Source organism: Chrysemys picta, chromosome 10, assembly GCF_011386835.1.
Source record: "Chrysemys picta bellii isolate R12L10 chromosome 10, ASM1138683v2, whole genome shotgun sequence".
NCBI classification, from domain to species: Eukaryota; Metazoa; Chordata; order Testudines; family Emydidae; genus Chrysemys; species Chrysemys picta.
In genome coordinates this window covers 59,647,055-59,671,532 of record NC_088800.1, presented here as the reverse complement: position 1 = coordinate 59,671,532, position 24,478 = coordinate 59,647,055, and the positions used below count along the sequence as shown (strand labels likewise).

Below are 24,478 nucleotides of genomic sequence, written 5' to 3'. Positions count from 1 at the left end.
GGATTATGCTCTGTGTTAAGAGATTGCTTTATTTAAAAAAAGTGAATGATGTTATTCAGTGATGTGCTTTGCTCTCCTTCTCATCCCACACTTAACTCCCTTAGTTTCCTCCACATATACATTTATCTCATTGGCATGATCCCCGTTTCACCCAATCCAGGTCTCCAGCCTGGGTATGCATCTGCCTCCCTCTCCTTTGAACACACCTGCCTATGAAAAACATTTTGGAACTTGTTACCTGAACCATGTTTCAGTAACTTTTCTACACCAAATACTTACCAGCATATACACTGTCAAACAGGCACAACACAGACCCCCCCAGCAGCAATGGAGATACTAGCATGATATCATTGCAAATGGGATGCATGAGTGGGACACGGAGAAGAAGGGAAACCGGCATTTGACTTAGCATACACTTCAGAGCACACAAATCCCTTCCATTTGTTGCAGCACTTGGCTTTCCAAGGCAGAGCGGGAGCACCTGGAGGGGACTCTAGCCCTACATTCTCCACAAGGTCCTGCCCTGAAGTGCCACTTTGAGAGCATGGCTTCAGATTAAAAACGCAGGGGGCTCCTTTAGCAATTTCCCACCCCCCAGCAAAGCAAAACAACTCTCTGAGCTGCTAGGACCAACTAGCGGGGCTTCCCAGCGCACCAGGGGCTGGCACCTTCGCCCTACCACCCTCCTCCAAACCAAAGGCTCAACTCACCATAAAGAGAAGTAGGAGGCTGAAGGGGATTGTGTCTCTGCCGCTCCGTCCAGCAGCGGCTCAGAAGCAAAGAGTTCGCACCCCCTGGGCACGGGCAGCGTAGAGAGAGCCCAGGGGCAGCTGGGACGCTTGCCGGCCCCCGGAGCCCCTTCCCCTCAGGAAGGACGCGGCGGCTCTCTCCCGCCTTCACCAGGGCATCCTGAGTTCCCCTCTCCGAGCCCCGCTGCCTTCCTCCTCCTCCCTCACAAGTGTCACTTGGGCTGCAGCCAAACGCGAGCGGGCAAAGCGCCCGTCCAGGGTGCGAGCCTCACGCTGGCAGAGAAATTCCTGACGAGGAGTCCCAAGCTCGCGAGGAGAGTCCGGGGCAGCTGGTGGTGAGGAGGAGCTTGCAAGGGCAGTCGAGAGAGCACCTTGTGCAGCGGTCCCCTAGCTGGGAGCTCGCAGGCGAAACCTGCAGCTGGCGGCGAGCTCCCCAGCGCGCGCCTCACGCTGGCCGAGCCATCCCTGGAGAGGAGGCTGGCGCTCGCAACAGGAGCCTGGCGCAGCTCGCGGCGAGGTTCCCCGCTAGGTGAGCCTCGAGCTTGCACGAGGAACTCCCCCCTCCTGCGTAGGAGCCTGGAGAGCTTACAGAGAACCCCACTCCCCAGCTGCCGAGCCCCGCGTCGGGGGATTTCCTGGGAGCCACTCGAGCCAGGTGACTTTGGGTTGCCGGGTTCGCCTCAAGGCAGCAGGGGGAAGCGCGGCTGCTCCCCAGCCAGCGCTGCAAAGTGGCTCCGGAGAGGGAGCGAGGTGACCTTCAAGCCCGCCGCGGGGGTGGGCGAAGCAGGCGGCTGCACGAGCCGCGCTGCACGCGAGCAGCCGCGGCGAGGAGAGCCCTGGCGAACAAGAGCAAAGAGGCCGGCGTTGGGAGGGGGCGAGCGGGTCTCCCTGCCCAGCATCCCACCCTCCTCCACGCGCCGTTACGCCTGCACCTCGGGATTGGCAGGTGCATGCAGGCGCCCGGCGCTCTGCTCTGGCTCTCTCTGCTCAGCCATCGAGGGACCCTCTACTAGCCCCACAGGGCCCAGGGGCTCTGGGAGGCCGTGGGGTGGGGGGCAGGGAAACTCCACTCCACTCCACTCTGTTCAGAAGCACATTACTTGCCATCACGCAGAGAAACCATTTGGGGAGAGGGAAGGAGCGAGTGTAAAATGGATACTAGCCTAGGAGATGGCACAGCTGCTGGTTTATTACACTAGAGAGATGGCTACAACTTTTCCTGCAAAGGGTTGTCACAAGCGGGCTCGATAAAAAGCCAACCTAAAACCGGGGCTCCCATAGCAAACCTAGGCAGGGTTTGAAACTGCTGCCTGTCTGACAAATAATAATACTTAAGTGACAGTTAGGAAGTTGCTGATTAAAATGATGCCTTTGGCAATACTGAGAGATCTTTGCCTATTTCCCTCCCTCCCTCGGAAAACAAGTCTTAGAGGAATTCTAATGCTGAACTAATGAGAAGAGGTATTGCAGCATCCCCAGCTCCATGAATTATTGTTAAACAGGTCTGACAGCAGCTAGTTCCGAGAAAGTTTGACAAATAAACAACATCAGGACCTGTCAAAAATAGTGATTTATCAGTTTTAATAGGTTAGGTTTTAATTGGTATAATTATCCAATGTTTGTGTGTTGCACACTGTGTGATTCTAGCAAATTAGTGTTGTTATGGTTTAATAATAGGCACCTATGAGAGGTTGGGGATGATTTATATAATGACAATTCCCATTGTATTTAAATATATAGATTAAAATGAAAAATAGTTAACATTTTGAAGGTCCCATGTGATCTAATTTAAAAAATACAATCATTTAAAACCACACCAGATAAAAATATATGAATACTCTCCCTCTCTATATTTTTTTTATCTGTGCAGAAACAGGAGTAGAGCTAAGACTTTTTTAAAAATTAGTTAGCAGCAAAGAATTACTGGGAACTTTGAGCACTTACACTAGTAAGTCAAAAGTAAATACTTGTGATCCAGTACTGCAGTCATCAAGGCATATATCCAAATTTATCCCTGTAAAGTAGTCCCATTGATTGTAGTGGGATTACTCATACAGGTGAAGTTAAACACATGCCTATTTATTTGCAGGACTGGAGCCTTAGTAAACAATTCAGCACATAACCTGTTCCTTCTGCTACTTTAAGACCAAATTATAGGCCTGATCCTGTAAACACTGAACTCAATGGAACTAGGCATGGGTCTACATTTATTCAAGTGCACAACTGCTGGCAGAATTGAGGCATTTTATCCAATTTCCTAGGTGTGAAATAATTAATTTATTTCTGCCAGACATGCAGCAGGGGCAAATTAATGATCTGAAGGCTCATTTTTTAACTCAATGGGACTACTTACATCTGTAAAGTTATTCAGCTGTGCATTTTCAGGATCAGAGTACCAAATAACTAAAATATGCTCTCTAAAAATGTATGGCCTGACCTTGTAACTTGATCTATGCAGGCAAATCCCAGCACTTGTGCAGAGCCTTATTGATTTCAGGTGCATCCAGTTGCAGATCAGGTCTGTGAGGTTCCTGCATTACTTGTGTACCCAAAAACTCACACTAAAGTCAAAATACTGAATCTAATGGGTGCAAAAGAGAAACATAGCTGGAACTATAGTGTTATGTTTGTTTTTTAAAGTGCTGCAAAATATTTTATGGTGGTTAATCCAGAGTTATGACTGGACAGTACAAGACATCTAACAAATATATATTAATTATGGTCATGAGGAAAAGAAAGGTGACGTCCAAAGAAGCTTTAGTATACATGCAAATATAGCAGTAGCATTTCTTTTGTGCTCCACCAGTTTTTTTTTTTCATAGTGGGGCTCTTAAATGTAACTAATTTTCCATATTACCTCTGCACGTCCCTTCTTATCAATTATTACTGATTATTCTGATGGGTTTGTGATGTGGACGAATATTTATGCTAAGACAAAACTGAAATAGGTACTGCAAGGTAAATGCCAGTGCACAACACTACCATTTGATGAGAAATGCTCATGCAATATGAGCTAAATTCTTGGTCCCATTGAAGTTTTTAGAGCTTTGTCATTAGGTTCTATGGGGCCAATCCTGCTTCCATGGAAGTGAAATTAGAGTTTTGCTCTTGACTTCAGTGTCAGTAGCTTTAGGTTCTGTATAATAAACTATCCTGCTGGCCAATATGATCTCATTTCTTTGTTCTCCCCTATCTGTCTGTATACACCTGTCATTTCTTTACTTATACTTACACAGTAAACTTTCTGGGAGAGGAGCTGTCTTTTTGTTGCTTGTACAGTGGCTAGCTCCATCACTAGGGCTCCTGACACTATGGTAATACCAGTAATAAATAATAATTAGTAATAAAGGATGGTCCAGTGGTTAGGATGCTAGGTTGACTTTTAGGACGCTCAGGTTCAGTTCTCTACTCTGCCACAGATATCCTGTATGTGTTCTTGGGCAAGTCACGTAGGCTCAGATCCTTACAGCTATTTAAGTGCATAACTCCCATTGATTTCAAGACTGGTTTCAATGAGAGTTAGGTACCTAAATACATTTGAGGATCTAGGTCTTTGTCTCTCCCGGCCTCAGTAATACATCTGTAAATTGTGGGAAACAGTACTTCCCTACCTCACAGGGGTGTTGTAAGCATAAATACATTAAAAATTACTGTGAGGCACTCAGATATTATAGTTATGGAGGCCATAAAAGAAGCTAAGTTATTTATCAGGTTTCATAGTAGCAGCCGTGTTAGTCTGTATCCGCAAAAAAAGAACTCCTGTTCTTTTTCTAAGTTATTTAGTAAGTTATCATAATACATTTCATTTAACAAGATTACTCATACCGCTATTGTACAAATACAGCAGAACTCACAAATCAGAAAGTTTAAGGCCTCAATCCTACAAACAGTTTGGCACGTGCTTTAAGTGTGAGGAGTCCCACTGAGGCCAACTGAACTACTGTGTTAAGTTAAGAATGCACTTAAGTGTTTGCAGGATCAGAGCTGCCTGCATAGTCATCAACTATGGCAGAGTTTTTCTTTCAGAAGTCCTACAATAATAATACATTTGTGTTTTATATGAATGCTAATTATTTTAAAGAAAAAGTATTTTCATCCATTCTTATCTTCATACCCCCTTTCATATAGCCCCCTCTGCATAGAACATCCTTGCACTTTATGTATATCAATATTGTTCAATCCATTTGTTAAGTCTTTCAATGTTGTTATTAATTGTGTGTTACAGTAGCACCTAGAGGCCCCAACTGAGATCAGGGCTCCAGGTGCTGTAAGAAGAGAGAGTCCCTGTCTTAAACACAAGACAAAGCCTGGGCAGGGAATCAGAGGCACACACAGAAGTGACTTGCCTGGCGTCACACAACAGACTAGTGGCAGAGCGGAGAATAATGCTTGATGCAGAAATTATTGGATGAAGTTCTCCGGCCTGTGGTCAGGAGATCAGGCCTTAAAATCTATGAATGCCAAGCCCTCAAAATGAGATGCAGAAAGTATCAAAGAGGGCCTTGTTGTCACTCCCAACAGCGGGTGGGAAAGGATTATTTTATCTCAAGCCTCTCAAGGTATGCCTAGATAGTCCATGGTAGTGAGCCTCCTAAACAGGTGTCCTGACTCCAGTTCCAGTGCTTCTGTAACTGAACCACACTGACCATTCCATGTATGATATAGCCACATATTATCTTCAGTATCTGTCTGAGTTACACAGTAACTTCTTTAGGGCAGAGTCCTTGGCATTTGTAAGCATTTCTAAAGCACAAAGTATGTTCAAAGTATTCTATAAATAATAATGATGGTAGTTTTATCCTTAAGTGATAATACAATGAAGTCATAAATCTGGGTTACTAACATCTTAGTCATTTCCACAGTAACTGTTTACAAAGGGAAAACCACAGAATTTAAATGTAATTGTCTACTCATGCAGGGAGATTAAATGGTTTTTAAAGGAGGCATTTTCAATTTAAAAGCAAATTATCAATAACAAGAGAACAAATAAATGGTAGATAATGAGACATGCTGCTGAAATGCAATGTTTTGAACAAACTTCCAGACAGGGATTATATCTCAGTCCTTTCACAGCCCTCCTTTCTGAATAAAAGCCAATTTTAAGAATTTTGTCACAGTCTGTCACATTTTTCCTCCCAATAAAGTACACTCATGCTTTATCTCCAAATCCAAAAGCATTTTCAAAATTGTATTGGTAACAAAAGTTAAATGTATGGAATTATTTTAAACTAAAAGTAAATCCATAATATTTTGTGATATACAGTAACTCCTCACTTAAAGTCATCCCGGTTAACGTTGTTGCTGATCAATTAGGGAACATGCTCATTTAAAGTTGTGTAATGCTCCCTTCTAACATCTTTTGGCAGCTGCCTGCTTTGTCTACTGCTTGCAGGAAGAGCAGCCCGTTGCAGCTAGCTGGTGGGGGGCTTGGAACCAGGGTGGACCAGCAGCCCCCTATTAGCTCACCACTTCCCTAAGTTCCCTATGCAGCAGCTGCCTGCAGTTCAGCTGTGTCCCTCCCCCCACTCCCATGTGTTGCTCCTGCCCTCTGCCTTGGAGCTGCTCCCCGAGACTCCTGCTTGCTGTGCAGGGGGGAGGGAAGGAAGAGGAGGGCTAATGTCAGGGTGTCCCCCTCCCCGCTTACCCCATCTTCCATAGATCCGGGGGGACAGACCAGGACTCAGGGTAGAGGGGGCTTGCAGCAGCTGAGTCTCAGCAAGCTGATCTAATTAACAAGGCAGTGTACTTAAGGGAAATGTGCATATCTCCCTCCATTCCTGCTGCCTTGTGTAGAGAGAGAGAGTTAACCCTTGAGGGCTCAGCCAATTGCTAGTTCATCATTTAGCAGTAAGGGAAATATCCCACCCTCTCTCTGACTCCTCCACCTCAACCAAGCTTCACAATCATTATCACTGTGTACCAGTATTAAATTGTTTGTTTAAAACATATACTGTGTGTGTGTGTGTGTGTGTATATATATATACATATATATATATATATATAGTCTTTTGTCTGGTGAAAAAAATTTCCCTGGAATCTAACTCCCTCATTTACATTAATTCTTATGGGGAAATTGGATTCACTTAACATCTTTTCGCTTAAAGTCACATTTTTCAGGAACATAACTACAACATTAAGTGAGGAGTTACTGTTTTTTCTCTTACTGATGTTAAACGCTTCAAAACATCACATTGTTGTTTGCAGTGCCATTGTAGCCATGTTGGTCCTAGGATAGTAGAGAGACAAGGTGGATGACTTGAAGAAGAGCTTGGTGTAGCTCAAAAACATGCATCTTTCAGCAATAGAAGTTGGTCCAATAAAAGATGTCACCTCACCTACCTTGTCTCTCAAAAAATCACAGTAATATATGTTTGAGTCTGGTGCTGCAATATGTTTCTTACCACAGATTTGGGTAAACTGCTCTAAACAAATTTACGAGTTCATGTTTAATCTGAGTAGATGAGACATTTCCTGCAATACAAGGTTGTATCAGAATCAATATAAAAATAACTCAGCCTATTCCTTATTAAGAGCTTGGTTTTAAAGACCACCTCCTTCTCTAAGCTTCAGAGCCAGAGCTCCAGCCCAAGCCACAACTTCAAAGTGCTGTCTTACACAGCTATTTTTAGAGCACTAGTGCAAGCCGTGCTACCTAAAGACTCTTTCACCTGGGCTGGGAGGCTTGCCAGCGCAGGCTGTATAGGCATACCCTGAGATGCTGGAAAGAAAAGAATCCTTTCCTACGGGCTGTTGGGAGTGACAACAGGGCCTACTATGATACTTTTGCATCTTATTCTGAGAGTTTAGGATTCATAGATTTTAAAGCTTGACCTCCTGACCACAAACCAAAGAAGCTCATTCAGTAGTTTCTTTTGTTTGAGCAATAGCATGTCTATTAGAAAGATATACAGTCCTGTATTGTCGACCTAACGTGATGGAGAATCGACCATGCCCCTTGGTAAGTTGTTTCAATGGTTTGAATTTCACTTGATCCAGCTTCTAACCACTGCATCTCCTGATGGCTTTTTCTGTTGGTTTAAAGGGCCGTCTGTTATCAGAAATATCTTCCCTATTTAGCTCATGATCAAGTTAGTGATTAAGTGATGCATAGGCTTTATGCTGCCCTCTGCACAGGGGTAACTTGTCCCTGTGATACGCCCCTTCACCTATGTGGAGAAGAATGGCCTGCACCTCCTTCATCTAGCTGCCAACCCAGCATACTTGCTGAACTATAAGGAACTGTGCATGCTGCAAACCCTGCCTCCTGCTTTCCATAGTAGCACTGCATCAGTTCTGCTGATTCAGGATTTGGCTCTTTAGCTGAACTTAGAGCCCATGAAAGGTGCCTGGTTGAAAGCCCTTTAGGAAGAAGTATTCTATCACTGAGATGCATGCAAGCTCCCTGCCACAATAACATTATTAATTGTATTGCAGTAGTGCTTAAAGGCCCCAATACATCATGTTAGAAACTGTAAAAATATATAACACAAAGACAGACCATGTCCTGAAGATATCACAACCTAAGGCTGCAATCCTGCAAAGACTTATGAATGTCCTTTACTTTAGACAGTGTAGGTGCTTAACTTTACATACAGTGAGTTGTCCCATTAATGCCTTCAATTCACCACATGTAGTTTGGATCCCTTGTGAGCAATCCCCAAAATCTTGCCCTCTACTTTCTACAGCAGAATTGCATTGGTAGTCTCGTGACAGTGCGTAAAGCTAAGCATGTTCATTAAGTCACTGCAGGATCTAGTCCTCAGTACATGTGCATTAGCCATTTTCCTGATTAACCTCCTGGGGTGGGGGGATGAAAGGATGATTAATTCTACCTATCCATTTGATTCTCAGCCTCTCTAACTGAGACAGCTAGACTAGCTGGTCCCAGTTATGATTTGTGAAATGGATACCTGTCCACTATGTGCTGGACTCATAATAATGAAAGGTTTAGGAAGTAGAAGACTGAGAAAATTATGGGTCTTTCATCCTCTTAATGTACAAGCATACCTGCCATGGTCTTAATAGGAACTGCACACACTGAGAGAAAAATATAAACTTTAAGCATTACCATGGAATATGAACTGCCTTAGGACTTTGGTAGTTTGGGAACTATTACATTAGTTTCACAGCTGATAACTCTTACACATATGCTATGTTTCACCTAGATGTAGGAGAAGCCAAACCCTGTCAAGAACTTCATAGGTTCTCATATTCAAAGCTTTTATAACTACTAAAGGGTTGTGTCTATTTAGAATGGGAGTGAGGAGAGAAAGAAAAAAAATGCATGCCAGAAAGTTTGTCTCACTGTTCTCCTTTTCGTTACTATCAAACATGTCCCCCACCTATACCACTGTTATGGCTTCATCCAATGTCATTAGCATGACTTCATAGCTAAAAAATAACCCATCAAGTGTGGGAAAGCTCATTTCATCATTGCTTAGTTTAAAGATTGTAGTTTCAACACAATGAAGCCTCAATGAAAGGAAAAGATACCCAACCTCGCCTTTTTTTCTCACTCATATAGAATTACTTTTAAAGGAGGTATCAGAGGGGTAGCCGTGTTAGTCTGAATCTGTAAAAAGCAACAGAGGGTCCGGTGGCACCTTTGAGACTAACAGAAGCTTTTGTGGGTAAGAACCTAAAGAAGGGTAATTGAACAAACTGTGTTGTGGGGTAATCTCAAAGGAAATTATGTGATGACCCCACAATTGTCTTAGCTTCACTGTTATTTATGTGTGTTCAATTATCCCCCCCCCCCATGTAGCCCTGCCCCATTTTGTTTCTGAAGCTGCTATGATAAGGGCTTATCTCAGTCCTCCCCAGTCTAACTGGTTGGTCTGCTTTCAGCCTGGCTTCTTACCTGCTCTTTTTGCACTTGGACCTACTTATGGTCATGCATCTAAGCTTCTGACTTGCCTGTCTCCCAGCTCTGAGCTTAGGCTGTGTTTGGACCTGCTATGTGCCTCCAAAGCAAGTAGCAAGCAACCTTCAGCTGACAATCCTATCAGTGCCCAGCTTCTCCCCCACAGGCCCCTTTTCAAGGGTATGTGGCACAGCTGAGTAGCCAACAGCTTGGTCAGGATTGAGCTCTGTTTCTGGAGTGGCATTCCTATCTTCCATTGGGAGAATGGTTCGCCCCGGCATTCCTGGGTAGAATTTCCTACCAGCTCTCTAACCAATTTTGCAGCTGGATTCAGAGACGCAAGTTGCTTCCATCTACCCAACCCCTAATCAGCCCCTTAACAGCCATGATGGTAGCATGTGGGATGAGGTTCCACAGAGTGTAACATGGATTTTCATACATTCATTTCTAGTGTAGATTAACATAAGTGTCCTTCCCATTATCTTATATTTATATAGCACACTATAATCCAGATTTAGCTCCAGGAGTCACTGGGTTCGATCTCATCTAGACAACAAACCACTTAATTCAAACTATACTAGATAATGCTGAAATGTTCAGGGGAAGTTGTTTACAGCAGTCTGCATAGTGATTAAAGAAACCCTTAGGTACAACAGGCATTAGGTTGGCAATTGCTCACCAGTAGCTAACACTGTATTCCAGCATAAAGTCATCAACACACATGCTTAGCATAGGGAGCCAGGGAAACGTGTAAAATGAAACATCATTAGATATGGTGTATAGTGTTTTGTCATCAGAGCTAGTTGTTGGTGGATTCTGCGATTATGAGGCAAATAGATAAGCAGTGATTGTTACAGTAGAAGAAAAGAAGCTTTAATTGCTACTTGAAATGTAGAAACCAACAAGCAGTTGAAAATGAAAATAGATCTAGAGTATGTGAAAGATGAATGGGAAGGTCAAAGAGAGCTATTTGTGGGACACAATAATTGTTTTGAATAAAATAGACTAAATAAGTACTGCAGATGCAGTAATAAAATAAAAATTAAGGTTTATCAAGAGAAAATTGGTAACATTTTCTTTCAAGCTGTCAAAATATAAGAGTCCCTGTATTTATGAGAATGGTTTGAACAGTATACATTAATATGCAACACCTTAAAATTCATAATGTATTTGCAGCACATAACATTTATAACACATCCACAACCGCTGCAAATGCATTTACTTTATTTTAAGGGCTTGTAATTTCATTACCAATGGATAAGTGAACATTTAAGCCATTTGCAATGAAATATGCAACCATAAAGTAAAGTAAATGTGTTTGTGGTAGCTGCTGATGTGTTATAAAAATTTTGTGCTGTGAACACTTCATGAATCATCTTCAAGATAATTATGCATTACTGTATACTTTACTAACAGTCATAATAAATGAATATCACACACACACACACACACACATATTGATTGACTTATAGGTAACCCTTAAAATAAAACATTACTGTGACAGTCAAGTCTGGAATGACCTGAGGAAAGCAGTAAGGGAAAGATGATATCTTGAAATTTATGACAAGATGCCGAGGCACTGTCATGGCACAAGCAAGTAGGGAAATAGAAAAATCACCTCACTACTCGATTCTCCTTCCCATACCCAGACACATGGAAAAGGAAGGGCTCTAGACTGAGGCCTCACTTAAAAATTGAGGCCAAGATTTTTGAAAGTGACTCCTTCCCATACCCAGACTTAAGGGGCCTACCCTCTGAAAATCAGGCTTCTTTATGATGTCTCATATTGGGCACCCAAAATTTGAGGCCCCCAATATCACTACTCACTTCTGGAAATCTTAGCCTATGTGTTTCATTTTGGGAGAGCTATAAAAGCAGAAAAATTCCTGGTTACTAGAGGAGAAGAAGAGAGGGAAGCAGGGATCCAATGACCCCATGAATTTTAGAAAAGGCAATTTTCCACACCAAGGTTTACAGACTGATTTTGTTTTAGACCCAATGGGCTTTTTTCTTTAGTTAATGTAACCTCCCCCATCCTTTGTTTTTGAAACAAAGCTTCCTGATAATGAAAATGTTAGAGAAAGTTCCCCTTGTGCAAAACTTTGCTGTTGGACACCCTGTTGTATGGCTCTTCTCTCTTATGACTAGAAAAACCACATAGTAAAGATGAGGATTTTGGCACACTGCTATAGTCCACTACTGAAACAGGTCTATACACAAAGCTGTATCGTTCTACCGTGTTCTTTTTGATTTGTTCAGTGACTTCTATAATGCCTTTATAGGTGTTGGCCTTGTGTTCTGAGCAATTTTTGGGTTGTGTTTGCGCCACCGGTTGGGAGGTTAGCGTTATAGGATTTGATAATTTGGAGTGGATCGTGGTTTCAGTTGGATTTCATTTTTCATCCACTAGAGCTTTGTGGTGGAAGGAACATGTGCGGCTTTGTTTGAGATGACACCAGAAGTTGAATACATAGATGGTCTTTTCTATGTGTTGTTTAGGGGGCAGCACTGACCCAGATATGCTCTGCTGGGGGGCTCCTGTGTACACGTAGTAATGGGGATTTTATTGGACTTTGTCAAATTTGTGTAATTGGGTATTAGAACTGGGCTCCAGACTTCTCTCACAAATAGTAAAATAAACTGAATTATAGTGCTATATAGCATTAACAGTAAGTTATTGGGAAATTATATTTATGTAGTGCAGAGGTCGGCAACGTTTAGCACGCGGCTCGCCAGGGTAAGCACCCTGGCGGGCCGGGCCAGTTTTATTTACCTGCTGATGCGGCCCCCACTGGCCGCGGTTCGCCGTCCCAGGCCAATGGGGGCGGCGAGAAGGTGGCGCGGGCGAGCGATATGCTGGCCGCGGCTTCTCGCCGCCCCCATTGGCCCAGGAGGGCGAACCGCGGCCAGTGGGGGCCACGATCAGCCGAACCTGCCGCGTCAGCAGGTAAATAAAACTGGCCCGGCCCTCCAGGGTGCTTACCCTGGCAAGCCGCGTGCCGAACGTTGCCGACCCCTGATCTAGTGGGTTTTCTTAAGTTTGGATTTCTTAAGAAATCCAAAAGAGCTTTTTCCTTTAATGTTTTCATAGTCACTCTGAAGCCCCCAACGTGTTTATTATGAGGCCCAAGAAAGTATAATTTAGAGTGTGTTCAATTTCCTTTTCTTTGTAATAAAATAGGGGATTATTCTGAAATATGATTTTCCTTCTTTTCCCCCCTCCACATTGACTTAAAGGACCATTGTATTGCAGTAGATTTCTAGCAGAAGATTTACTTTCTTTGGAGAACATATGGAGTAGATGATTGGATAACTAGGTCATCAGCATACAAAGATATGTTATCTCTGAGTTATTAGCGAGAGTCCTGGGATTGAAGATTGTTCCAATAGGGCTGGTAGTTCATTGTTCTCTACATGGAAAAGGGTCAAGTTTCTTTTATTGCCTTTTCTTCCAGGAAGTCATTTGTCTGCATATTGTTTTTATTGCTTCCCTACATGATGAACTATTATATGAATTAAATGGCATCATATCTTTCCCTCCTTTTGTTTTATAGCTATTTAGATTCAGGTCTGGGTGACAGATTAATTCAAAAGCATTTTTAGAATCCATGACATAGGCAAATATTTTCAATTGTTGAGCTTGTTAAAGAGCATTTCTTAAGGAGGCAGTATGGCAAAATGGCCAGGACACTGGACTGGGATTTAGGAGACCTGTGTTCAATTTCCAGCTCTGCCATTGGTTTGCTTGGGCAAGTCACCTCTCTTCCATTTGCTTCAGTTGCCCCCTCTGTAAAATAGGAATAATGGTAATAGCCTCTTTTGTAAGGAGCTTTGGGATTTACAGCTCTAGAGCTTTATTAATTATTATAATTATTATTATTATTCATCCGTTGAGCAAAGCTAAATTTTCCATTGCTGTTGCTTACCCAGATGCCTCCTTAGTTGCTTGGACTGAGGATACCTACTTTTGCACGTAGTTGGGACAATTAGTTCATTAACAAAATCTCAGGGAAATGTCTGGATTTGAGGGTTTGGTTAAATAATTCTAGAAGGGCGTTCAGGATGCATTCAGTGCTGTAACATTTCATTTTTTTATGTATATATATATTATCTGGGCTACATGATTTCTTGAGTCTGAATTTCTGAAGGTTTTCCTTCATTTTTGTTTTGCTATAAGGGTGTCTAGAAGACATGGTATCTTCAAGGGTAATTGCTTTTTAATTAGGCTGTTTTGTTCTTGTGAAACCTTCCCAATTTACATTTATTTGAATAGCATTGGAAATGATCTGTCCAGATTTTACCATACGAATTGCTAGCTTTACACATTCCAGATTTCTCTGATTTCTTCCCTTCCCCCAGCCATTGGAGAGCTAATTTGTAATTCTGCAGTGTACCCTTTTTTACATATGTGCCAAATGTATTTTTTTTAATTATCTAAACTCAGAGATAATCTGCAAACATCTTTGATGAAAAACTACTGGATTCTCAATGGTCCAGTGCAGTAGCTTGTAGGTAGCCCTTGTAGTTCATGAGATATTGGATTTTAAAATGATCACTCATCCCTCAGACTGGCACTGTGGTTTTGGAACTGCTCCAGAATTGAATATAGCAAGTTATGCAGTATGGACTAATGTAATTGTCAACCTCTTATCCAACATCATATTCAGGTCTATGTTTGACAACAGTGAAGAGATTAAAACAGCTTTATCAACAGAAAACATGGAGAAGCCACTGTTTAACAAAAGAGAAAAAAAAAAGAAATTTCCTTGAAATAATGAAATACTTTCTAAAATATTTAGTCATAGGTCCATATTACTCCAGATGGATTCAGGATGAATAACAGTACATTATATATTGGAAATATATTTCTAAAAAGTTACAGAGGGTTATTCTTGTTTCCAATAAATAAATAAATAATAAGTTCCAGAATCGCCAGCATCTGCAAAAGAATCTCTTTGCTGTGTGCGTCTAAAAATTAAACGATAATAGTTAAAATAGGTTATACTATCAATTATTTTTATCACTAGTGTTCATACCTCTGTCCTCATATACTAGATAGATATTAGAAACAGGTGTATAGCCATGAAAGGGAATTGAAATTTACTGACTTCCTGGATTATGCTAAATTATGTTAAATATTTTTCAGTTAAAATATATTTCAGTTAAATCCTTAATTCATAAGTCAATTGCTGAAAATAAGAAGAGGAGTTCATGAATTATTCAAGAACTGTCAAAAATCAGTTGTTAGACTGAAGAGTTGATATGGGACCATGCAATCTTTCATCTCTAGGCCACCAATTCAAATCCAGCCAAAATCAGAAATGACCAAATTACATTATCATCTGAAGGCTCTTTAGTAACATTTGTCAAGTCAGTTTTTACACTCAGGCCAGTTCCTAAAGGACAAGTAGCCAAATCACATAATTCAATGGGACAATGCTGTGTTGGAAGTTGTGAAATTTAAAGTCTTGTTTATCCACCAAACTGCATAAATAGCACATAGGAGCTAATTTTCTAACCTTTCACTAAACTTAATGCAAATTATACACCCAGTACTTATTTCATGTTAATAAAATGAAGTTTTTCAATTATCAGTTCATGCTGATAACATACTCCTCTGAAAATAAACCTTTGTGAGTTATCGGTTTCTTATTAATAATGGCTGAGCTGTGTAAATTACTGGACAATGATTAGGAAACGTCTCTCAGTAGCGTTCAATAGTATAATGGATGAGCCCTTTGGCTAGGAAACGTTAAGGAAAGACTTTGCTTCTCCTCAGCCTAGTGACTACTGCCTTCTACTGCTAGGCGTGATTAGTTAGGAGTTGGACTTCCATGAAGCCAGCAGCAACGAAGAGGTGCTTTTGGTACTGCATGGTGGAGTATGTTGTTTCTTGCATTCCTTGTAACCTGTGTTATTCCGAATATGCTTGTCATGGAGAAATGAATGTGATAAGCTGGGATACTTTAAACACTTATTATAAATATGTGTGAATAAAGAAAAGACATCTTCATATGACTTGGGTGACATTCTACAAAACTGGCTCTAAGACAAAAAGTGTAGCAATCAATCCTATCTTCCTCATGGAGAAAGGGAGATAGGTGATATTCAGGGAATCATCTGTGCTAAAGATTTTCCCCCTTGACCTGCAGCAATTTTGGTTTACTGTCTTTCGGGTTTACTGCAAAGTGTATCTCTTTGCTAACAATGTTAGAGATGATGGGGCATGCTGTATACTGAGGTTTGTGTGAAGGGTGAGGAGCTCTGTGAGAGTCTGTAATGGGAGTTAAGTTTATTTGGGGGGTGGGTTAGCTACTAGTTTTATTATTTATTTCTGTAACCTCCATCCAGGGCAGCTAGAGTTTTAAGATAGGTGACTTTTTGTTCATATTTATTAAATAGAAATCAATATATGCTGTACATGTTTAGTCTATCAAGGGTATTTCATTGTGTGCTAGAAAGGAGTAGAATGCTGGGAATCAGGATCCCTGGATTCTGTTCCTGGCTCTGGGAGGGGAGTATGTGGTAGCAGTGAGAGCAGGAGATTGAACATTAGCACTCAGGAGTCCAAACTGTGTTTAATCATGTCTGGAATTTGGCTACAACAATCTGTACTAGAGGTGACCTTGTGCAATATCAGTTACCCCTTTGTAAAATGGTGAGAATGATATGTGCCTGCCTACTATGGTGGAGGTATGAGGTTTTGCTCAATAATAAGGGTGGTGAAGTTCAGAGAATGATTAAGATCAGTCAGTCAAAAAGGTGGGCCTAAAACTCATAGTCTTGTGGCTCTAAGGCCAGTGTTCTTTCTCTTGGCCAAAGGGCATTTTGTTGTGGTAAATAGGGGTAGGTCTACATTATAGCGGGGATTGATGCTCTGAGATCCACCGGCGGTCGTTTTAGTGGGTCTAGTAAAGACCCTGCCAAATCGACTGCAGAACTCTCTCCAGTTGACGCCTGTACTCTACCCCACCCCAGATGAGAAGTCGAGAAGAGTAAGGTAAGTCAACAGGAGATTTTCTCCTGTCGACCCCACGTGGTGTAGACCCCGCGGTAACTCGATCTAAGGTATGTTGAATCCAGCTACGTTATTCACGTAGCTGGTGTTGCTTAAAGTAGGTAGACGTACCGCGGTAGTGTAGACATAGACTTAGAGGAGTAATACATTTCCATTTTGCCTGTGTTCTGTAGCAGGTGGCTTGACTTGGCCACTGAATCTGTCCAGAGACACAGGAGATTCAGACGGACTGGGACCACATGTGGTGGTGCACTGTGGCAGGATTTGGTGCCATTTTCTATGGCTTACAACTGAGCCAAATCTTAGCAGATTTTCATTGAGATGGTGAAAGGCATCTCTCTTATTTAAGTGTCTTTTTCCAAGTCCCTAAGGGTACATCTGCACAGCCGCGAGTCTCAGAGCCAGGGTCTGCTGAGCGGGGGTCAACAGAGCCAAGCTTGTGCTATGGCACTAAAAATAGGTGTGAAGATGTTGCAGTTCTGGATGGAGCTCAGGCTCTGAAACTTACCCCCTTCCCTAGGCTTCAAAGCCCAAGCCATAATGTCTAGACAGCAATGTTTTGCAGCCATCACGAGCCTGAGTCTGCCAACCCAGGCTCTCAGACTCTCTGCGTAGGTGTACTCTTAGGCACTGCAACTGTTCAAAAAAAGTTTGCAAAATTTTTTAACATGCAGCCTTAATATAATTGTGGCTAGTGCTCCAGCTATGTTTGGTTTGTGAGAACTGTGTTAAAGCAGTCAGTTACAACTGATTATGGTCACACCATGGCAAAATATAGAACTAGCTGCAGTTCTTCAACACCTGCCAAAGCTTTCCTTCTAATATATATTCCCAGCAACTCAATGAAATTAGAAAACCTCACTTAAACTTCATGTTTAAAAAGAGATGGTTGGTATAGTTTGTGAATTACCTTCATGAATTGTCTTTATATAAATAAGGGACCGATGTTATTTGGAGAGCTGCTTGAAATATTGTAAGGGGTTAGCCAGTTATGTTTTTGTTTAATAGGGTTTATAAAAAAAATTAATACCCTCTCCTACAGTCTATTATATAAACCTAATTATGAGTCAACAAAGGGTTAATGAATCTAGTCTATACTTGTTTTATACAGAGGACAAAACCAGATTGTGATGGGCCAACTGAGACTGAAGGTAAAATTGATTTCAGTGGGAATCAGGTGTCAAAGAGCTTTTGAAAATCACATTAGATGCCTATTTGCATCTTTAGGCATCTACATATCTTTAAAAATCTGGGCTTTAGGAGCCTAAATCCCACTGACTTTTGAGATTAAAGAGCCTAGTTCCTTTTGAAAATGAGGCTTAAGTACTTTGGAAAATAGTGCCCATAGACTTGATTCAATAACCTTTTACTGACTCAACTAAATTTTTACAAGTGGGAGGAGCTTTTTCTTTTCCTTAACCCTATTTGATAAAAAGATCATTTGTTTTTCAATTAGCATTAATCCCTTAAACTATTTCAAACAGTTCTCCAGTTAACATGTGCCCTTTATTTGATTGCAAGGGGACTACTTGTAGAGTAAGGTACTAATCATTAACAGTATGTATAGCAGAAAGAAGCCCTGTGTTGGAAAAGATATAACATTTTCTGGAAAGATAAGAGGTTCAAAGGTTTTACACTTCTCATGCCTGCAGATGTAAGGACTGAATCCGAGATCCAAAGGCAGAAAGAATTGGGGTTCAGTCTTTATTCTATACCCCACTTGTGCTTAAAATCCTTATTGCAGGAAGGAAGCCAAATTTTCCTGTTGGGTGGAGATTTTTTTTCCCGTGTGACAGCTGGCCAGCATACATATAAACTTTTTTCTCTTTTCATCTGTATATAGTAGATTTGCAGTCCCTGTAACAGCAATGGAAGAAGCCCACAGAACTGGATTTGGAGCACAGCACTGGGGAAATGTTGCTGAGTGGTTAACATTTTGCTTGTTTGTAGGAAACCAGCAGAGAACACCACAGTGAGATGGAAATGAAAGGCCAAGCCTTTATACCCCATATAGCAGGGAGTATCTAAATCCTGTGGCAAGATCCACTTAAAGTCAACAATGGAGATTTTTACCAAATTAAATATGTAATTCATTCAATTATATTCACATAAATAGTATAATAATTTCCCCCTCCATTTTTAACGTCAGTCTTTTGTATTAGCAATGCAAAAGTGCATCGTACAAATTATCAGGGCAAGTTGATGGTTTTACTAGCTGGGTTGAAAGCAATGAAAAAGGCTTGGGAAGTGGTTTGGGAATATGGAATGTGTATATTAGCAGAATATTTTTGCTAAACTGATCAGGAGTGAAATAATTAATACTGACATTTAAATGGTTATCTTTAGGTTCCAGAATTAGCAACCCATGTAGGCAAATGGTGAAAATTCATACCCTGAGAAACTATTGTTTCTGGCTTCTTGTAGACTCAGGAAGTCAATATGGCAGTAGTTTCCAGTTACATTTTGAAGATTTCTTCCTCAATTGTGACTACTTTCTGGCATCTTATGTTGTCATTTATCTCAGTGCAAAGTGAGTTCATAGTGGGAATAAAATGCTACCAGATCAGAATTGTAATATTTTACATACAGTAACTCCTCACTTAACATTGTAGTTATGTTCCTGAAAAATGCAACTTTAAGTGAAACAATGTTAAACAAATCCAATTTTCCCATAAGATTTAATGTAAATGCGGGGGGTTAGTTCCCTAATGGAGCAGCGACGTAACCTCGAAACAACGTAAAGCGGGAGGATGTTAAGTGACGAGTTACTATACACTGTGCATTGGGAAAAATGAATACACAAGAGACAGGGCAGTGGCAAATCAGGCCAATAATTTTTATTATACAATATAAGATCAGATTTTGGTGCTCAGTTCTCTATGGCACATTCCAAGGCAGTGAACACTGCTGAGAAAATCAGGATGTGGACTCATAAAATGGGCTGTGCCTTTAACACTGACATTGTGAAAACACAGCCTACAAAAAAGTTACAGTACAAAGCCATCCTTCAGAGATGGCTATTATGCTATGTGGAAAACCCAGACTGTTTATCATAGAGCTAACTCTGTGGCGTTAGCATGCCTGAGTATATCTTTTGGGCCAGATACTGGCCCTGGCGCCATCTCCTTTGTGCTGCTCTGCCATCCTTAGGCCTCACAAAGCCCAGGGTCAGGCACCAAGTACAGCTCCGCCAGATTGTGGATAAGGCTCGGTACGTGCCAGTGTTAACCATTTCTGCTTGAAAAATATTCTCTCCAGACTCAGTACTAAATCCCTAGCCAAGACATCAAATCCCCGCATCACAAAGATACATTAGATTGAATTTAGATATTAACGAATGCAATGAAAGTCATACTACCGGCAGTTAACTTTTAGAATTAAGCATCCATGAAAGTCCTCTGGAGGAGTGTACTTCTTGATTTATCTCCTGTCACTCTAACTCACTCCCCTTCATAGCTCTTTAGTGCCTTCCTGCCTTTTACCACATTGAGTACAAACTCTGTGTCCTCATTCTCAATTTCTCTTCAACCCAAATCTCTGCTCTCATTTCCTCCTACTTTCTCTCTTGTTCCCTACATTCTTTCCAAGTCTGTCTCCTGTCTGGGGTCCTTGTTTCCTTATGTTCTATTCTTCTTTCCTATCTCTCCTTACACTTGGAACAACCTCTTACTTCTTCTCTACCAAGTACCTTCACTCTATATCCTCCAGTTCCTGACTAAATCCCACATATTTTGTAAAGCCTTCCACCATATGTTTCCCTCACTATCCCCTGTCTGCATTATATTCCTGTGCATTGTAATAATTCTTAGATTACTGTCATTCATCTTTTTCTTGTATGCAGTCTGACTTCATCCAGGGACAGTCCTTCCTAATGGTTATGTTCAATGCTGATGGGAATAGCTTAGATGGTAACAGCTTAAGGTTATGATTGTGCTCTCACACTGCTTTTATACTTGTATAAATCTATTCTAGTCAGTGAAGCTACTCCTTATTTACACAGGTGCAGGAGGAATCAGAAGTGTTTTGAATAACACACACAAAAATGAGTTAGCATTATAGAAACACATGCTTATTTGCATGTAAATAGCTTACCACTAGGTAAGGTTTGCATTAATGAGCAGCAAGGAACAAAACTGCTACACATATAAAGAAATTTAAAATCTGATTATTTTATTACAGCAGGTTAATAATGGAAAGATTATTTCCTGCTACTCAATAAGGAAGCAGGAAAAAAGAGTCTAGATCTAGTCCCAGGTCATATAAAACATAATTTAAAGGCTATCAGTATGTTGTGGTAGCCGGAGGTAGTGACACAAACCTGACTTACATTCAGCAGGCACAAGGCAGCTGAGCTGCATAAAGGCCCCCTAATAATCAATGACAAAAGAGTCATCACAATGGGGCTTTCATTACACACTAAGACGGCTCCAGCACACACTGCTTATCCAGTCATTCATCTCCGCCAGCAAGAGGCGGCTTTGGAAAATTAAAAGCGTCTCAAGTTATATCATATTGTCAGAAAATATTGCATTATTTTGTATTTTTAAAGGATAAAACTAAAAGCTGGTTAGAACAATTCTGAAATGTTTTGAAGACCAAATCATGTTTAATTTGGATCATCATTAAACAATGCATCACACTAGCAATTCCAATATCTCTTTACTAGTTAAAAAAACTCTTTTAGATCTAGCTGTTTGCCCCTCCATCTACAGAGGAAAAACCCTGGAGGGGCAGAAGTAGGAATTTCTATGTAGTTCACTTGGCAGAATTCTTGATTCAGGATACCCTTTAAGGGTAACCGTTTCTTGGTTCAGATATGGAACATAGCCTACAAATATTGTGAGCCTGAGAATCCACAGTGCAATCTCAGTTGGTCATAGTGCTGCTGTGGATAGAGACAGATCCTCCATGCAGCTCCATGAATGCCTCTGCATAACTACACTTCCCATTCTGATGAGGGTAGATGCTGTGAAAGGAAGTTAATACAGCTGCTGTCTCCTATTTGAAGGGAACATGCCATGTATGCTGCTCCCTGGTCCCGTCCCCATCTCATGATTAGAGCCTAACATTATGCAGTTTTTATATAATGCTTTTCATCTGTAAATCACAGAGCTTTAAAAAGTTGGGTAAGTACTACGATGCTCATGCTGAATATCAATAAACTGAGGCAGAATAAGATAAAGCACCATCCTTAAGGTCCCACAGGAGCACAGTGGCAGAGTTGAGAGTAGAAACCAGAATTCCCTGGGGTTGCCACTTGTCCAGGTTTTCCCAGGATGAGTCCCTTTCCTGAGGTAGCTGTCCTGGGAAATCTTTTTTTGTACCGCAGAGGTAGCAGCCACAAATCTAACTGTCATTTGAATGACTTATCTGTTAGAACTCTATACACCTTCCATTGGACAGAATAGTGTTAATTTGTAGGCTTTTCTATGAACTTCCAAGATGGTGGCAAGAGCATACAACAAGGCCATTGATCTCCCTTCTGCTATTTTCCAGACTTTTCTTCTTTTTTCTCTACTTTATTCTCTTTCTCCATCCATAGTTCATAGATTCATGAATTTAAAGGGACAAGATGGGTGAGGTAATATCTTTTGTTGGACCAACGGCTGTTGGTGAGAGAATCAAGCTTTCAAGCTAATACAGCATTTTTCTTCTGGGACCATTATGGTCCTCTAGTCCAACCTTCTGTATAACTAGTGTTCCATGTTCTCAGTTTTTACCAATTTTCACCAATACATTTTCAGGGTTTTTTTTTTAATTAAAGGAGTTGTTTTTACTAATTTACACCCATTTATCAATCCACAGAATATTTTTTGAGTATTTATTTTTGTTAAACACTAACGCTTTATGCAATTGTTGTGTCATGCAACTCTGAGACTGAAGCAGTTCCACAGTGTAAAAAATAGAAGACACGCATGGTGGAGGTCGGAAAATCAAGCAATGTTAATATTACACTATGAGTGGCTCACAAGGAGACAATGCCCACCTATTTCTTTGCATCTGTGTAGTGCAGCACTGAATTTAAACAATCAATCCCCCACAGATATAGATAGGATAAAGATGTAAAATTGAGGCAGAAATGAAAATCTATGCCTGAATACCAACAAGAAAATCAGTGCTTAGAAATTTTCAAGAAAAATAAAGACGGAAGTGAAGAGGATGCAGTGCACTTCAAGTACTGCAATATTGAGGTCAGTGCGCACACTGACAGAATAAAGGAACATGTCGAAAGTAAACGATACAAGAAGCTTAAAGAAGAAAGTGAGCTTTGGGAAAAAGAGTCAATATCAGGAGCTTTCACTAGGACTTTAATGAAAGTGAAGACACAGCATGATTGTGTCAATGAATGCTCTTTGTTTTGTGAGACAACCACTGTTAATAGCAGAGGGGCCTATTGGTGACTTTGTGCGACAATATTGTCAAGCAGCAAAAACCCTTCCTAATGCAGATAGCCCAACGCGTAAGTGTCCACAAGAAAATGATGATGCTTTAGTATCTAAACTGATGGAACGAATTGATAGAAATGTGGTGTCTAGTCTGATTTTTGGAAAGTCTACTGATGCTTTCGACCATCCAATTCTTGGCCTTTTGTTTTCATTTCTTGATTTCAAAGTGAATAAACCCACATTGTTTTGTGCTGATGTGACAGTCATACCCTCTGCTGACACCTGTTTTGTTGATGCAGTAATAACAGACATGTTTGAGATGTACCAACTAACTTGGAAAAATGTGGCCATAACTAACACAGATTCTGCTTCCTACCTACATGGCTAAGTTTGCACGGAAGATTAAACTCAATCAAAAACCAGAGCTGCTACGTATTACCTGTTCCTGCTCATCTGATTAACATTGTGCTTGTCAGCAGCTACTGCTACAGAAGAAATGAAAGACATGAAATCTTGCAACATTGAATTTGGGGCTGTTTTGAAGCATGTGAACAAGTTGAAGGCATTGCTTTACACAGTGCAAGATGAGTGAAGAGCAGACTGCCGATACCTACCCTTGTTGTGCCACATCAGTAGATGAGCTTGTACTTCACTGCCTGTCATGTAGATAATGCATAGATTGTGCTAATGTGTGTCCTAAATCTTTAAGTTTTTTGGTTCTAAAGCAGAAACTTTGGTAAATAACCAAAATGACCGCCAGATTCTGTGCACCAAGGTAATGTTCACTGTTGAAAACTTGGAATCACCATGTGACACACAAAAAACACTGGAGTTTTCTCTGACTACTGCCAACATGTTTGTCAGTACAGACATTTATCAGATCCTGCCAATCAAAATCTCATCTGAAATTAACACAGAAGCTGCACGAGAAACACACAGTGAGAAAACCTAACTCTTTCTGGAAATCATTCCAACCCAGGAACACGAGAAAACCAAAAAGCATTCAAAACCTTCAACACAATGCTCTGCGAGAAATGGGAGACAGCGGTGGCCTGTAATCTGAACCCCAATGTGTTTGGTGCTGAAGATTCTTTTTGGAATGTTATCTAAGTGTTGCACCCCTTCCTCAAGGTGAATTTTGCAGCTGATTATGACTGTTATGCCAGAGTGTTTCACGGGGATTTTACTACATACATAAACAATGTATAACCCTGACAATGTGAAACTGGGTGTGCTGGCTTTTTGGAACAGTCATCAAGACACACTTCCCAACTTCAGCAAAGTGGCACAGTGAGTTTTGAAGGCACTAATTTGCAAAGTTGGACTATCTCCAAGACAGCAAGAGGCTTAACATGTGTGAGGATACTTTGAAGAAAATTATGTGACTGTACACAAACCAGGATTTCTAGAAAAAAATTACTAGTTCTGAGGGAGACAAAAATATACATTTGTACATTTAAGA

The 24,478-nt window shown here is 41.0% G+C and overlaps 1 protein-coding gene and 1 long non-coding RNA gene across 34 annotated transcripts in view; one reads left to right on the top strand and one right to left on the bottom strand.

The window, feature by feature from the left end:
• RBFOX1 (RNA binding fox-1 homolog 1) overlaps positions 1 to 24,478 on the bottom strand; it is a 2,478,424-nt gene that overhangs the window by 1,555,525 nt on the left and 898,421 nt on the right. For 2 of the 33 annotated variants that reach the window (XM_065558790.1, XM_065558789.1), the window contains exon 1: positions 711 to 1,777. The exons of 21 other annotated variants lie outside the window; for them this stretch is intronic. In XM_065558790.1, the coding sequence (XP_065414862.1) occupies positions 711 to 713 (3 nt within the window). In that variant the 5' untranslated portion in view covers positions 714 to 1,777. Of the gene's footprint in view, positions 1 to 710; positions 1,823 to 24,478 lie in introns of those variants that run through there. 10 more of the 33 variants (XM_065558810.1, XM_065558792.1, XM_065558799.1 and 7 more) reach the window with 8 other exon arrangements.
• The window catches only part of LOC122174798 (uncharacterized), a 56,805-nt gene continuing 33,467 nt past the window's right edge, over positions 1,141 to 24,478 (top strand). Inside the window, exon 1 of the long non-coding RNA XR_006177118.2 lies at positions 1,141 to 1,278. This is a non-coding gene — a long non-coding RNA (uncharacterized LOC122174798). The remainder of the gene's footprint in view (positions 1,279 to 24,478) is intronic.